Here is a 16,172-nt window from a genome sequence, read left to right as displayed (position 1 = left end):
TACTATTCAGGCCCTTCCTACCGGCGGATTTTATTTCTCCTGACATTCCCCAGCCTCGGCCTGCTAGTTGTTTTATTATTGCTTTTTTATTCATGTTTTCTCAGTCCTGCTTTTAGCATTTTCCACCTTCATAAAGCACACTGTGTCCTTGAGTTTGTTTGAAAGGTGCTTTAAGTCAAATGTGTTATTTTCATTGTCATTACTTGTGTACTTATGTTTAATATTTGATGTTAATATCTCTTAACTGTCTTTCAGGGAGTAAAATGAAGTTTCTTCACAAAAAGAATTGATGGTAATCTGCCATCATGTCAAATGTGGTCGGACAGTTTGCGACAAACTGAAGAACTGATGTCCCGAGAGAGTTGTGGTGATTCTGACTGACTCATCTGTCCAAGGATTCGGTGGAAATGTGTACATAGGTCATTCGTAAACTGGCTGTGATACTCTTAAATATAGAATTATTTCTAAGTGTTTGGTACCTTACAAGGCTAATGATATTAGGATGGTACAGAGTGAGTGAGTTTTCCAGGTAACCACTGATGTCCACGTATGCTTGTGAAGGAGAGATGCCGGTGTGTGAGTAAATGTGTTACCACGCGGGCATAGATGTACAGCAGATGCATGTTGGTTCGTGTATCATTTCACGTCAGTATTGTCCGCTGTAAACCTTACTCGTCTCTGGCATGATTTGTACATGCATTAATGCAGAATGAAGAAAACTGTAAGTGTAAAAATGTTTAGTCTTTTATAAAAAATAAAGGAAAAAAAACATTGGTAAATAAAGACACAGTACTTCAAATGCCTACATACATTCATTCTACTGTAAACTACTAATAAGACACGTTAGTCCCTAGCTAGCGGGTCTGACCCTTTAGCCGAGCGGTTAGTGATGTCGCCTTGTGGTGCAGTACACCTCGTATCGCATCCCGCACCGGGCAAGAAAATAACCGGTTACACACACTGCTACTACAATACAACTCAGCAACACGATCTCATCCAAACGCCTTCGCATTACTTGACTCGACGACTTCCATAAACTGTTGTGAGATCCTTAGTTTTCATTTCTTGTTTTTACCCTGGAGTCTGCCATGAGCAAGTCAACGCCTCTCTGACGTCATTCCCTACCTCAGTATTTGCAGTGGCTCGCGGAAGAGGTCGAGAGACTGCGTCGTCGGAAACGTCCCGCTCTCTGCCACGTGATCGTGATGGGGTCCAAGATGGCGCCGGGCTCCGCCTCGCTACGCCTTGGTTTCCTGTTATGTGCCGCTTTTTTGCTGCGCAAAGCGCGTTTTGCACACCGACTCATGATCGCCAGACTTCACCCAACATGAGATTAGACCTTCCCGACAGCTGGACGCCGCCGGACTTGCCGACACATGACCGACAACAAACGGATACCGATGGCTGCAGACAGCGCTGCCGGAAGTGAGGTGGTGCCCTGGTGAGGCTACGATGGCGTCCTATCCGGCCCTGGAGTCCCAGCATACTGCCGCCTAACGTCCGGTCCCTTGACAACAAGCTGGACGAACTTCATTTCCAAATAAGCTCTCAAAGGGACATGTAGGACTGTTGTGTGTTCTGCTTTACAGAGACTTGGCTAGGCCCTAATACACCTGACAGGGCTGCACAACCGCGGGGGTTTTCTGTGCACTGCATGGACCGTGGCGCCCCCAGACACTTTTCATAGGGGGGGCCAAATGGGGCCACTGAAAATCTTGGGGTGGCACACCAAAACCAAAAGCCATGACTGAATTTCGGGAATTCTATGCTGCTGTTGTAGTATACTGTATAGGCTAGTGGAAAACTGTCAATATGAGAGTTAAGAAAAATATACATTATTGATTTAAATGAACAGCACCTAATGTAAGATATCAGATAGAAGCATAGTATGCATAATCAGAAGCATATTCTGCATATGTGACTCGTGGCTGGGGGGGGCTGGGATAGTATCAGGGTGGTCGTGGCCACCCCTGATACTATCCCTTGGGGGCGCCACTGCATGGATTGTTCCATGGAGACTACTGGCAAGGTAAAGGGAGGTGGTGTATGCTTCTTGGTTAACAATTCATGGTGCACTGACGTGGAACTAGTCTCTCAGTCCTGTTCGCTAGTGTTGGAACAACTAACAAGAAGGTGCAGACCACACTATCTCCCAAGGGAATTCCCTTGTGTGTTGTTAACAGCTGTCTACATACCGCTGAAAGCTACTGCCACAGCAGCACTGGACGAACTGTATGGAGTCATCAGCAGGCAGGAGAACTTGCACCCTGAGACCACTGGCGTGAGACATTAACCACTGCATCCTGAAATCTGTGCTACCGACATGTCACCAACATGTCACCTGCCCAACCAGAGGCAGTAAGACTCAACCACTGTTACTCCATGGTCAAGGCAGTTTACAGCTCTATCCCATGACCCCACTTTGGGAAATCTGACCGACCACCTGTGAGTGGTCCTGTTTCCTGCCAACAAGCAGAAAGTGAAGCGCATGCAGTCCACTGTCACAGTACAGTGCTGGACTGAAGAACACAAATCTAAACTTCAGGGATGTTTTGAATCAACAGATTGGTCAGTCTTTAAGGATTCAGCCTCGAGTTTGGATGAGTGTGCTGACTCGGTCACTGGCTATGTTAGGTTCTGTGTGGATAACTGTTTCCCAGTATGGTCTATTCACTCCTACCCCAACCAGAAGGCCTGGAGTAACAGCGACATTCGCCCAAGGTTGGGGGAGCATACCACTGCTTTTAAATCGGGATCAAGGACAAAAAACCCAGGTATGCTTTAAGGAGAGCCGTCAAAGCTGCTAAAACACAATATAGGAACAAAGTGGAACAGGAGTACAGTGGCTGTGACTGGCGGTGCATGTGGAGGGGACTGCAGGCGATTACAGACTATAAACCCAGGGTGTCTGTCAACACCCCTCCCTGCCTCTCTCCCGGATGAGCTCAACAACTTGTATGGCCTCTGGGAAGCTCACAGCGTGGACCCAGGGACAGCAGCACAGTGCCCACCTGATGAAGTCGGTCTGCAGGTGACAGAGGCTGATGTGAGTAAAACTTTTAATAAGAGTTCAGGCTGGTAAAGCTGCTGGCCCAGACGGCATCCCTTCCCGTGTCCTCAAGGCGTGTTACACTCAACCATCTCAGGTTTGCACTGACCTTTTTAACCCGTCTCGGTCATTGTGTGTGGTTCCACTGTGTTTTTAGAAAACCACCATTGTGCCTGTACCCAAGAAACCAGCTGTCTCTTACCTTAATGATTATTGACCTGTTATGATGAAGTGTCTGGAAAGATTGGTAATATCTTACATAAAACGCAACATTCCTGCTACCCTGGACCCTTTACAGCTTGCCTACTGTTCCAATAGATTTGTAGATGACACTATGCAGAGGTGTAAAGACCAGGTCCAGAAAGTAAATGCCCAAACTGTGTATTTGCTCCAACCGTGTTACTAAACCAGCTGATTTCGTTAGCTAGTTTTCCCTGCCTAGTTGAGGAGGAGTGGTGTTGACTAGAATCTCCTGGTGTAGTGCATGAGTGGAGCAAATACATGGTTTGGACTTTTACTTTCTGGACCTGGTTTTGACACCTCTGCGCTATGGCACTTGCTCTGCATACTGCTTTAGTGCACCTTGAAAAGAAAAACACCTGTGTCAGAGTGTTGTTGATTGATTACAGCTCTGTTTTTAATACAATTGTACCATCCAAACTGGCGTTGAAACTCAGAGGTCTTGGTCTGGGCAACGCTATCTGTAACTGGCTGTTTGATTTCCTGACAGCAGGGCCCAGACTGTGAGACTAGGTAAAACATACTCATCTACATTAGTTCTTAGGACCGGCGCACCTCAGGGCTGCTGTCTCAGTCCCCTATTGTACAGTCTGTTTACACACGACTGTGTTGCCAAAGATGACAACAGTGTGGGAGTGCAGGAATGAGGAGACGGAGAGATCGAGTCGAGTTGATTCCGTTTACTCACCACACAAAACACCGGTACAGCCCAATCTTTCATGGCAACAAGCTAACAGCTAGGCTGTCCAAAACATGGTTCCACCTCCTGGGAAACTCTAAACCATGCCTACGCCATAACCCTGAACGTCTTCCTTAAAGGAGCAGCAGCCCCTGGTGAATCTATCCTCCACTGTGTATCACCACAACAGCAACATTCAATTCACAGATGACACCACAGTGATTGTACTAACAAGCGGCAGTGATGAGAGGACCTATAGGAGGGAAGTGGAAGTGGTGCCACGATAGTCTTGCTCTAGATGTCAATAAGACAAGATAAATCATGGTTGACTTTAGAAAGATCAGAGGAAATCACATTCCTATTTCCATCAGTGGTTCATCTGTTGAAACTGTGGACAGTTTTAGGTTTCTTGGTTTAAACATCCCAGACACCCTCACATGGTCTCTCAACACCAACTGAATCCTCAAGAAGGCACAGCAGAGATTATTTTCTGAGGCGTCTCAGGGGTTTTGGTCTGAGTACCAAAACTCTTATGAACTTTTAACGTAGTACCATGGAGAGTGTGTTGGCAGGCTGTATCATAGTGTGGTTTGGCAACCTGACCACTCAGGACTGCAGACTGCTTCAAAGGACTGTAAAGACCGCAGAAAAAAACCATTGGCATGGAGGTACCACAACTTCATAATATTTACACCACTCGCTGCAAAAGGAAAACCCAAAACATCATTAAAGACCCCAGCTACCCAGCTCGTGTTCTGTTCTCGCTCCTTCCATCTAAAAACATTTCCAGAGCATCAAGTCACACACCACCCATCTCAGTAAGTTTCTTTCCACAGGCAGTCAGGTTGCTGAACAGCTGATGCACCCATGTTACTTTGTTGTGTTATCGTGTAATGTATAGTCTATATAATGTAGGAATGCACTGTGTATTTTTTTTGTTTTTGGATGGTGTGCCTGTGTTCTTTGTCCTTGGGTCCCTTGTGTTAAGGCAAAGAGAGAACAAGCATTTCACTGTATTCTAAATACATATGACAGCAAAGTTTGAACTTGGCCATATGGATGGAAAAAGGCAACTTCAAGCAACCAAAAGTCATCTTTGTGTCCCAATCTGGATTCATTTGTCCTTGTACAAAGGGTTTCCTAATAATCTCCATTTAGAATTCGTGAACTATTCCATTCATGTCAATATGCTCACTGCCAGGGCATCCGGGTGGCATAGCGGTCTATTCTGCTGCCTACCAACACGGGGGTCGCCGGTTCGAATCCCCACGTTACCTCCGGCTTGGTCGGGCGTCCCTACAGACACAACTGGGCGTGTCTGCGGGTGAGAAGCTGGGTGTGGGTATGTGTCCTGGTTGCTAGGCTAGCACCTCCTCTGGTTGGTCGGGGCGCCTGTTCGGTGGGGGGAGGGGGGGACTGGGGGGAATAGCGTGATCCTCCCACGCGCTACATCCCACTGGTGAAACTCCTCACTGTCAGGTGAAAAGAAGCGGCTGGTGACTCCACACGTATGGGAGGAGGCATGTGGTAGTCTGCAGCCCTCCCTGGATCGGCAGAGGGGGTGGAGCAGAGACCAGGGTGGCAGCGGCGCCCCCAGAAATGTTTCATAGGGGGGGCCAAATGGGACCACTGAAAATCTTGGGGTGGCACACCAAAACCAAAAGCCATGACTGAATTTCGGGAATTCTATGCTGCTGTTGTAGTATACTGTACTATAGGCTAGTGGAAAACTGTCAATATGAGAGTTAAGAAAAATATACATTATTGATTTAAATGAACAGCACCTAATGTAAGATATCAGATAGAAGCATATTCTGCATAATCAGAAGCATATTCTGCATATGCGACTCGTGGCTGGGGGGGCCAGCGGGGGGGCCTGGGATAGTATCAGGGTGGCCGTGGCCACCCCTGGCCAGCCCTTGGGGGCGCCACTGCAGGGTGGCTCGGAAGATTGGGATAATTGGCCGGATACAATAGGAAGAAAAAAGGGAAAAATTCCCCCTCTCAAAAAAAGAGAACGAAACATGCTCACCCCCCTCTCAAGTCTGACATGGCCTTGACGGCTTACCTCAAAGTTGTGTGTTGTGAATAGTTGGTAGGATCACAAAAGGCACAGAAGTCTAGCACCGGCTCCCGCATCCTGCTAGTAACCTAATTGTGTCCTCGCACATCAGTCTGGCGGCTGTCACTGCAACACTGTTATTAGCCCTCCCAACTGGGAGGCTTCCTGTCAATCTCAGTCATCATGTCACCTTCTTTTTTCTATGAGTCCCCTGGTGCACTTAGCATGAAACAACAGTCGGCACTGTGCTTCAAGGGGTCGAAAATAAGATGCACAGTCTAGAACAGTCTAGAACGACATTACTATTGTGAAAGTGTGAAAGCTGACCGGTGGTGGGCAATCGTTCTCGGGCACGGTACGAAGATTAGCCTACTTGACAAAATCTGATTTCAGAGTGCCTTAACAGATGAAAACATAATCATGACAGCTCACCTTGACAAGATGAAAACATAATCATGACAGCGCACCTTGACAAGATGAAAACATAATCATGACAGCGCACCTTGACAAGATGAAAACATAATCATGACAGCACATCTTGACACAGATGAAAACATAATCAGTGACAGCGCTCCTTGACAAGATGAAAACAGTCAGTGACACCACACCTTCACAAGATGAAAACATAATCAGTGACAGTGCACCTTGACAAGATGAAAACATAATCAGTGACAACACATCTTGACACATGAAAACATAGCCGTGACAGTGCGCCTTGACACATGAAAACATAGTCGTGACAGCGCGCCTTAACATGAAAACATAATCAGTGACAGTGCACCTTAACAAGATGAAAACATAGTCGTGACTGCACACCTTGACAAGATGAAAACATAGTCGTGACAGTGCACCTTAACAAGATGAAAACATAGTCGTGACTGCACACCTTGACAAGATGAAAACATAGTCGTGACAGTGCACCTTGACAAGATGAAAACATAGTCGTGACAGCACACCTTGACAAGATGAAAACATAGTCGTGACAGCGCACCTTGACAAGATGAAAACATAGTCGTGACAGCACACCTTGACAAGATGAAAACATAGTTGTGACAGCGCACCTTGACAAGATGAAAACATAGTCGTGACAGCACACCTTGACAAGATGAAAATATAGTCGTGACAGCGCACCTTGACAAGATGAAAACATAGTCGTGACAGTGCACCTTGACAAGATGAAAACATAGTCGTGACAGTGCACCTTAACAAGATGAAAACATAGTCGTGACAGTGCACCTTGACAAGATGAAAACATAGTCGTGACAGCGCACCTTGACAAGATGAAAACATAGTCGTGACAGCGCACCTTGACAAGATGAAAACAAAGTCGTGACAGCACACCTTGACAAGATGAAAACATAGTCGTGACAGTGCACCTTGACAAGATGAAAACATAGTCGTGACAGCACACCTTGACAAGATGAAAACATAGTCGTGACAGCGCTCCTTAACAAGATGAAAACATAGTCGTGACAGCGCTCCTTAACAAGATGAAAACATAGTCGTGACAGCGCTCCTTAACAAGATGAAAACATAGTCGTGACAGCGCTCCTTAACAAGATGAAAACATAGTCGTGACAGCACACCTTGACAAGATGAAAACATAGTCGTGACAGCGCTCCTTAACAAGATGAAAACATAGTCGTGACAGCGCTCCTTAACAAGATGAAAACATAGTCGTGACAGTGCACCTTAACAAGATGAAAACATAGTCGTGACAGTGCACCTTGACAAGATGAAAACATAGTCGTGACAGCACACCTTGACAAGATGAAAACATAGTCGTGACAGCGCACCTTAACAAGATGAAAACATAGTCGTGACAGCACACCTTAACAAGATGAAAACATAGTCGTGACAGCACACCTTGACAAGATGAAAACATAGTCGTGACAGTGCACCTTGACAAGATGAAAACATAGTCGTGACAGCGCACCTTGACAAGATGAAAACATAGTCGTGACAGTGCACCTTGACAAGATGAAAACATAGTCGTGACAGCACACCTTGACAAGATGAAAACATAGTCGTGACAGTGCACCTTAACAAGATGAAAACATAGTCGTGACAGCGCACCTTGAAAAGATGAAAACATAGTCGTGACAGCACACCTTAACAAGATGAAAACATAGTCGTGACAGCACACCTTGACAAGATGAAAACATAGTCGTGACAGCACACCTTGACAAGATGAAAACATAGTCGTGACAGCGCACCTTGACAAGATGAAAACATAGTCGTGACAGCGCACCTTGACAAGATGAAAACATAGTTGTGACAGCGCGCCTTGACAAGATGAAAACATAGTCGTGACAGCGCACCTTGACAAGATGAAAACAGTCGTGACAGTGCACCTTGACAAGATGAAAACATAGTTGTGACAGTGCGCCTTGACACAGATGACAACGTTATTGTGACGGTCCATCCACACTGACATTATTCATGTCTGTGCATAGGCCTCATAAACAAAGAACACAGGTATGTAGGTTGATCACTAGTCAAATAGATAATGAACAAGGTCTACTTACATCACCGTCTTGTTTAGTTTTATACGAATATTACAATCATAGGCACACTTCTCGCTGTATGAAGTCTTGACACTTTGCCAGCCAGCTAATGCTTCTGTGTGGGTTTTGCTACGCAGTATTACGCATGTCTGGGTCCTCCTCTGTGTGGAGTTTGCATGTTCTCCCCGTGTCTGCGTGAGTTTCCTCCGGGGGCTCCTGTTTCCTCCCACAGTCCAAAGACATGCAGGTCAGGTGATTCGGCCGTCCCAAATTGTCCCTAGGTGAGAAATTGTGTGTGTGTGTGTGGGGGGGGGGCGGCTGTGCTGGTCTGGCGGCCTGTCCAGGATGTTTCCCCTCCTGCCACCCAGTGACTGCTGGGATAGGCTCCACCATCCCTTCGACCCTGAGAGAGGATAAGCGGTTTGGATAATGGATGGACGGATGGAAAGGTGGGTGGATGGGTGGATGGATGTTACGCTTGTCCACAATTACACGCGGGCACATTTTTGAACATACCGTATACTGTAGACTCAGTGCTCGAGATCTCTGATACGATAGTGGTGAGATAAAGAGGGTCCATGTGTGCATGCGGGCCCAAAGTGTTGCAGGCCCCAGTGCAGCTGCATTACCTGCACACTACGCAGGATGTCCCTTTCCAGCCTTCATACACGGCCTGCTAACGACTAAATCAAACAGACAATATTTTGTGATATGATGGAATGTACTTAAATCACTGCATTTTCACTGACTCAAAAAAGTGTAATAAGTGTTTTTTATTTTTTTTGATAAAATATATTTGATCGCAAAATGTATTTTTTTTCTCAAACAAATTGTGTTCTTTGAGGACATCCTGCAGCCCACCGAGCGCCCTGCTCTGACACACTCATGGGTCTCAACCCAGTGCTTTCCACTGAACCACCGTATTCCAAAACACCTCTTTTTAGTGTCGACATGGCTCCCTGTGTCATGTGATCACCAGTAGGCAGAAGACTGAACAGGGGACAACACAGACAGGACAGCCAATCATGGCACGTCTTGTCAGGTCTTGACACTTGATTGGTAATTTTATAGCACATATGTAGTATTTAGTGTGTCCTGGTGTCACAAGGTCCCTCCACACGTGGATACCCTGGTCTAGACAGTAGCACTCAATCAGACACCACCACGTTACTTCTAATTCAGCACTACACCATCACTTTACCTCTAATTCAGCACTACACCATCACTTTACCTCTAATTCAGCACTACACCACCACTTTACTTCTAATTCAGCACTACACCACCACGTTACTTCTAATTCAGCAATACACCACCACTTTACTTCTAATTCAGCACTACACCATCACGTTACTTCTAATTCAGCACTGCACCATCACGTTACTTCTAATTCAGCACTGCACCATCACGTTACTTCTAATTCAGCAATATACCACCACTTTACTTCTAATTCAGCACTACACCACCACTTTACTTCTAATTCAGCACTACACCACCACTTTACCTCTAATTCAGCACTACACCATCACTTTACCTCTAATTCAGCACTACACCACCACTTTACTTCTAATTCAGCACTACACCACCACTTTACTTCTAATTCAGCACTACACCACCACTTTACTTCTAATTCAGCACTACACCATCACTTTACCTCTAATTCAGCACTACACCACCACTTTACTTCTAACTCAGCAATATACCACCACTTTACTTGTAATTCAGCACGACAGCATCAGTTTACTTCTAATTCAGCACTACACCATCACGTTGCTTCTAATTCAGCAATACACCACCACTTTACTTCTAATTCAGCACTACACCATCACGTTACTTCTAATTCAGCACTGCACCATCACATTACTTCTAATTCAGCAATATACCACCACTTTACTTGTAATTCAGCACGACAGCATCAGTTTACTTCTAATTCAGCAGTACACCATCACTTTACTTCTAAATCAGCAGTACACCATCACTTTACTTCTAAATCAGCAGTGCACCATCACTTTACTTTTAAATCAGCAGTACACCATCACTTTACTTCTAAATCAGCAGTACACCATCACTTTACTTCTAATTCAGCAGTGCACCATCACCTCTATTTCAGCAGTACACCATCACTTTACTTCAAATTCAGCACTACACCATCACTTCTAATTCAGCAGTACACCACAAACTTAACTTCTAATTCAGCACTACACCATCACTTTACTTCTAACTCAGCACTACACCATCCCTTTACTTCTAACTCAGCAGTACACCATCACTTTACTTCTAATTCCGCACTACACTACCACTTCTTATTCAGCACTACACCATCACTTTATTTCTAACTCAGCAGTACACCATCACTTTACTTCTAATTCCGCACTACACTACCACTTCTTATTCAGCACTACACCATCACTTTATTTCTAACTCAGCAGTACACCATCACTTTACTTCTAATTCAGCACTACACCATCACTTTACTTCTAATTCAGCACTACACCACCACGTTACTTCTAATTCAGCAGTACACCATCACTTTACTTCAAATTCAGCAGTACACCATCACTTTACTTCTAATTCAGCACTACACCACCACTTTACTTCTAATTCAGCAGTGCACCATCACTTTACTTCTAATTCGGCACTACACCACCACTTCTAATTCGGCAGTGCACCATCACTTTACTTCTATCTCAGCACTACACCATCACTTTACTTCTAACTCAGCAGTACACCATCACTTTACTTCTAATTCGGCACTACACTTCCACTTCTAATTCAGCACTACACCATCACTTTACTTCTAACTCAGCACTACACCATCACTTTACTTCTAATTCCGCACTACACTACCACTTCTTATTCAGCACTACACCATCACTTTACTTCTAACTCAGCACTACACCATCCCTTTACTTCTAACACAGGCAGTACACCATCACTTTACTTCTAATTCCGCACTACACTACCACTTCTTATTCAGCACTACACCATCACTTTACTTCTAACTCAGCAGTACACCATCACTTTACTTCTAATTCAGCACTACAGCATCAGTTTACTTCTAATTCAGCACTACACCATCACTTTACTTCTAATTCAGCACTACACCACCACGTTACTTCTAATTCAGTAGTACACCATCACTTTACTTCTAATTCAGCACTACACCACCACGTTACTTCTAATTCAGCAGTACACCATCACTTTACTTCAAATTCAGCAGTACACCATCACTTTACTTTTATTTCAGCAGTACACCATCACTTTTATTTCAGCAGTACACCACCACTTTACTTCTAATTCAGCAGTGCACCATCACTTTACTTTTATTTCAGCACTACACCATCAGTTTACTTTTCATTCAGCACTACACCATCAATTTACTTCTAATTCAGCACTAACCATCACTTTACTTCTAATTCAGCAGTGCACCATCACTTTACTTCTAATTCAGCAGTGCACCATCAGTTTACTTCTAATTAAGCACTGCACCCTCACTTTATTTCTAGTTCAGCATTTCACCATCACTTTACTTCTAATTCAGCACTGCACCATCACTTTACTTGTAATTCAGCAGTACACCATCACTTTACTTCTAATTAAGCACTACACCATCACTTTACTTCTAATTCAGCAGTACACCATCACTTTACTTCTAATTCGGCACTACACTTCCACTTCTAATTCAGCACTACACCACCACTTTACTTCTAATTCAGCACTACACCACCACGTTACTTCTAATTCAGCAATACACCACCACTTTACTTCTAATTCAGCACTACACCATCACGTTACTTCTAATTCAGCACTGCACCATCACGTTACTTCTAATTCAGCACTGCACCATCACGTTACTTCTAATTCAGCAATATACCACCACTTTACTTCTAATTCAGCACTACACCACCACTTTACTTCTAATTCAGCACTACACCACCACTTTACCTCTAATTCAGCACTACACCATCACTTTACCTCTAATTCAGCACTACACCACCACTTTACTTCTAATTCAGCACTACACCACCACTTTACTTCTAATTCAGCACTACACCACCACTTTACTTCTAATTCAGCACTACACCATCACTTTACCTCTAATTCAGCACTACACCACCACTTTACTTCTAACTCAGCAATATACCACCACTTTACTTGTAATTCAGCACGACAGCATCAGTTTACTTCTAATTCAGCACTACACCATCACGTTGCTTCTAATTCAGCAATACACCACCACTTTACTTCTAATTCAGCACTACACCATCACGTTACTTCTAATTCAGCACTGCACCATCACATTACTTCTAATTCAGCAATATACCACCACTTTACTTGTAATTCAGCACGACAGCATCAGTTTACTTCTAATTCAGCAGTACACCATCACTTTACTTCTAAATCAGCAGTACACCATCACTTTACTTCTAAATCAGCAGTGCACCATCACTTTACTTTTAAATCAGCAGTACACCATCACTTTACTTCTAAATCAGCAGTACACCATCACTTTACTTCTAATTCAGCAGTGCACCATCACCTCTATTTCAGCAGTACACCATCACTTTACTTCAAATTCAGCACTACACCATCACTTCTAATTCAGCAGTACACCACAAACTTAACTTCTAATTCAGCACTACACCATCACTTTACTTCTAACTCAGCACTACACCATCCCTTTACTTCTAACTCAGCAGTACACCATCACTTTACTTCTAATTCCGCACTACACTACCACTTCTTATTCAGCACTACACCATCACTTTATTTCTAACTCAGCAGTACACCATCACTTTACTTCTATTTCAGCACTACAGCATCAGTTTACTTCTAATTCAGCACTACACCATCACTTTACTTCTAATTCAGCACTACACCACCACGTTACTTCTAATTCAGCAGTACACCATCACTTTACTTCAAATTCAGCAGTACACCATCACTTTACTTCTAATTCAGCACTACACCACCACTTTACTTCTAATTCAGCAGTGCACCATCACTTTACTTTTATTTCAGCAGTACACCATCACTTTTATTTCAGCAGTACACCACCACTTTACTTCTAATTCAGCAGTGCACCATCACTTTACTTTTATTTCAGCACTACACCACCACTTCTAATTCGGCAGTGCACCATCACTTTACTTCTATCTCAGCACTACACCATCACTTTACTTCTAACTCAGCAGTACACCATCACTTTACTTCTAATTCGGCACTACACTTCCACTTCTAATTCAGCACTACACCATCACTTTACTTCTAACTCAGCACTACACCATCACTTTACTTCTAATTCCGCACTACACTACCACTTCTTATTCAGCACTACACCATCACTTTACTTCTAACTCAGCACTACACCATCCCTTTACTTCTAACACAGGCAGTACACCATCACTTTACTTCTAATTCCGCACTACACTACCACTTCTTATTCAGCACTACACCATCACTTTACTTCTAACTCAGCAGTACACCATCACTTTACTTCTAATTCAGCACTACAGCATCAGTTTACTTCTAATTCAGCACTACACCATCACTTTACTTCTAATTCAGCACTACACCACCACGTTACTTCTAATTCAGTAGTACACCATCACTTTACTTCTAATTCAGCACTACACCACCACGTTACTTCTAATTCAGCAGTACACCATCACTTTACTTCAAATTCAGCAGTACACCATCACTTTACTTTTATTTCAGCAGTACACCATCACTTTTATTTCAGCAGTACACCACCACTTTACTTCTAATTCAGCAGTGCACCATCACTTTACTTTTATTTCAGCACTACACCATCAGTTTACTTTTCATTCAGCACTACACCATCAATTTACTTCTAATTCAGCACTAACCATCACTTTACTTCTAATTCAGCAGTGCACCATCACTTTACTTCTAATTCAGCAGTGCACCATCAGTTTACTTCTAATTAAGCACTGCACCCTCACTTTATTTCTAGTTCAGCATTTCACCATCACTTTACTTCTAATTCAGCACTGCACCATCACTTTACTTGTAATTCAGCAGTACACCATCACTTTACTTCTAATTAAGCACTACACCATCACTTTACTTCTAATTCAGCAGTACACCATCACTTTACTTCTAATTCGGCACTACACTTCCACTTCTAATTCAGCACTACACCATCACTTTACTTCTAACTCAGCACTGCGCCATCACTTTACTTCTAATTCCGCACTACACTACCACTTCTTATTCAGCACTACACCATCACTTTACTTCTAACTCAGCGCTACACCATCCCTTTACTTCTAACTCAGCAGTACACCATCACATTACTTCTAATTCCGCACTACACTACCACTTCTTATTCAGCACTACACCATCACTTTACTTCTAACTCAGCAGTACACCATCACTTTACTTCTAATTCAGCACTACAGCATCAGTTTACTTCTAATTCAGCACTACACCATCACTTTACTTCTAATTCAGCACTACACCACCACGTTACTTCTAATTCAGTAGTACACCATCACTTTACTTCTAATTCAGCACTACACCACCACTTTACTTCTAATTCAGCAGTACACCATCACTTTACTTCAAATTCAGCCCTACACCATCACCTCTAATTCAGCAGTGCACCAGCACTTTACTTTTAACTCAGCACTACACCATCCCTTTACTTCTAACTCAGCAGTACACCATCACCTCTATTTCAGCAGTACACCATCACTTTACTTCTAATTCAGCAGTACACCATCACTTTACTTCTAATTCAGCACTACACCACCACCTTACTTCTAATTCAGCAGTACACCATCACTTTACTTCAAATTCAGCCCTACACCATCACCTCTAATTCAGCAGTGCACCAGCACTTTACTTTTAATTCAGCACTGCACCATCAGTTTACATCTAATTCAGCAGTACACCATCACCTCTATTTCAGCAGTACACCATCACTTTACTTCTAATTCAGCAGTACACCATCACTTTACTTCTAATTCAGCAGTACACCATCACTTTACTTCTAATTCAGCAGTACACCATCACTTTACTTCTAATTCAGCACTGCACCATCAGTTTACGCACATGTAGCTGAAGGTGTGCTAATCAGTGTTGTACTGCTAGGGTGGAGAAAAACCTGCATGCACGTGCTCTTGGTGACGCACTGGGTGTGGGTGTGTAGAGGAAGACCAAGTGATGTGTGTCTGAGCTGGATGACACGCTGGCACAAAAGCAGTGATTCAGATTAATACGAGGTGCGAAGTTGACTGCGGCGTAAACACAAGACAGACCCAGTCTTATTTACTAGTGGCGCCACCGCCTGAAGAGCGCGTGTGAATAAGTAAATCTCACGATTAAATGCGAGACTTGGCATCTTCAAAATGTGCAGGACCAAAGAGCGACATCCGATGGGGAGTTTCCACAGTGAGGCGCAGGTCAAGGTAAAGAACTCGCACTATTTAAGCCACGGAGCAGCTGACATTAAAACACTTCCGCCAGTTCTTCCTGCCGAGACCGTGACGCGGTACAGCGGCTTGTGTCAAGACGCTCCTGGTTCTGGTGCTGTTTCTGGTGCGGTTTCTGGTCCTCTACCAGGATGTTTTGCATGTGGGTGTAGGACGAGGATTATTTTGCGCATAGGCA

At 43.9% G+C, this 16,172-nt stretch overlaps 1 protein-coding gene across 5 annotated transcripts in view; it reads left to right on the top strand.

Annotated features, from left to right (window-relative positions):
- The window catches only part of dennd2b (DENN domain containing 2B), a 155,171-nt gene extending 154,352 nt beyond the window's left edge, over positions 1-819 (top strand). For all 5 annotated transcript variants that reach the window (XM_056279011.1, XM_056279016.1, XM_056279012.1 and 2 more), the window contains one exon: positions 256-819. In XM_056279011.1, the coding sequence (XP_056134986.1) occupies positions 256-290 (35 nt within the window). In that variant the 3' untranslated portion in view covers positions 291-819. The remainder of the gene's footprint in view (positions 1-255) is intronic.
- Positions 820-16,172: the final 15,353 nt, after the last annotated feature.

Source organism: Lampris incognitus, chromosome 4 (assembly GCF_029633865.1).
Source record: "Lampris incognitus isolate fLamInc1 chromosome 4, fLamInc1.hap2, whole genome shotgun sequence".
In the NCBI taxonomy this organism is placed as follows: domain Eukaryota; kingdom Metazoa; phylum Chordata; class Actinopteri; order Lampriformes; family Lampridae; genus Lampris; species Lampris incognitus.
This window is presented reverse-complemented; position numbering and strand designations above follow the sequence as displayed.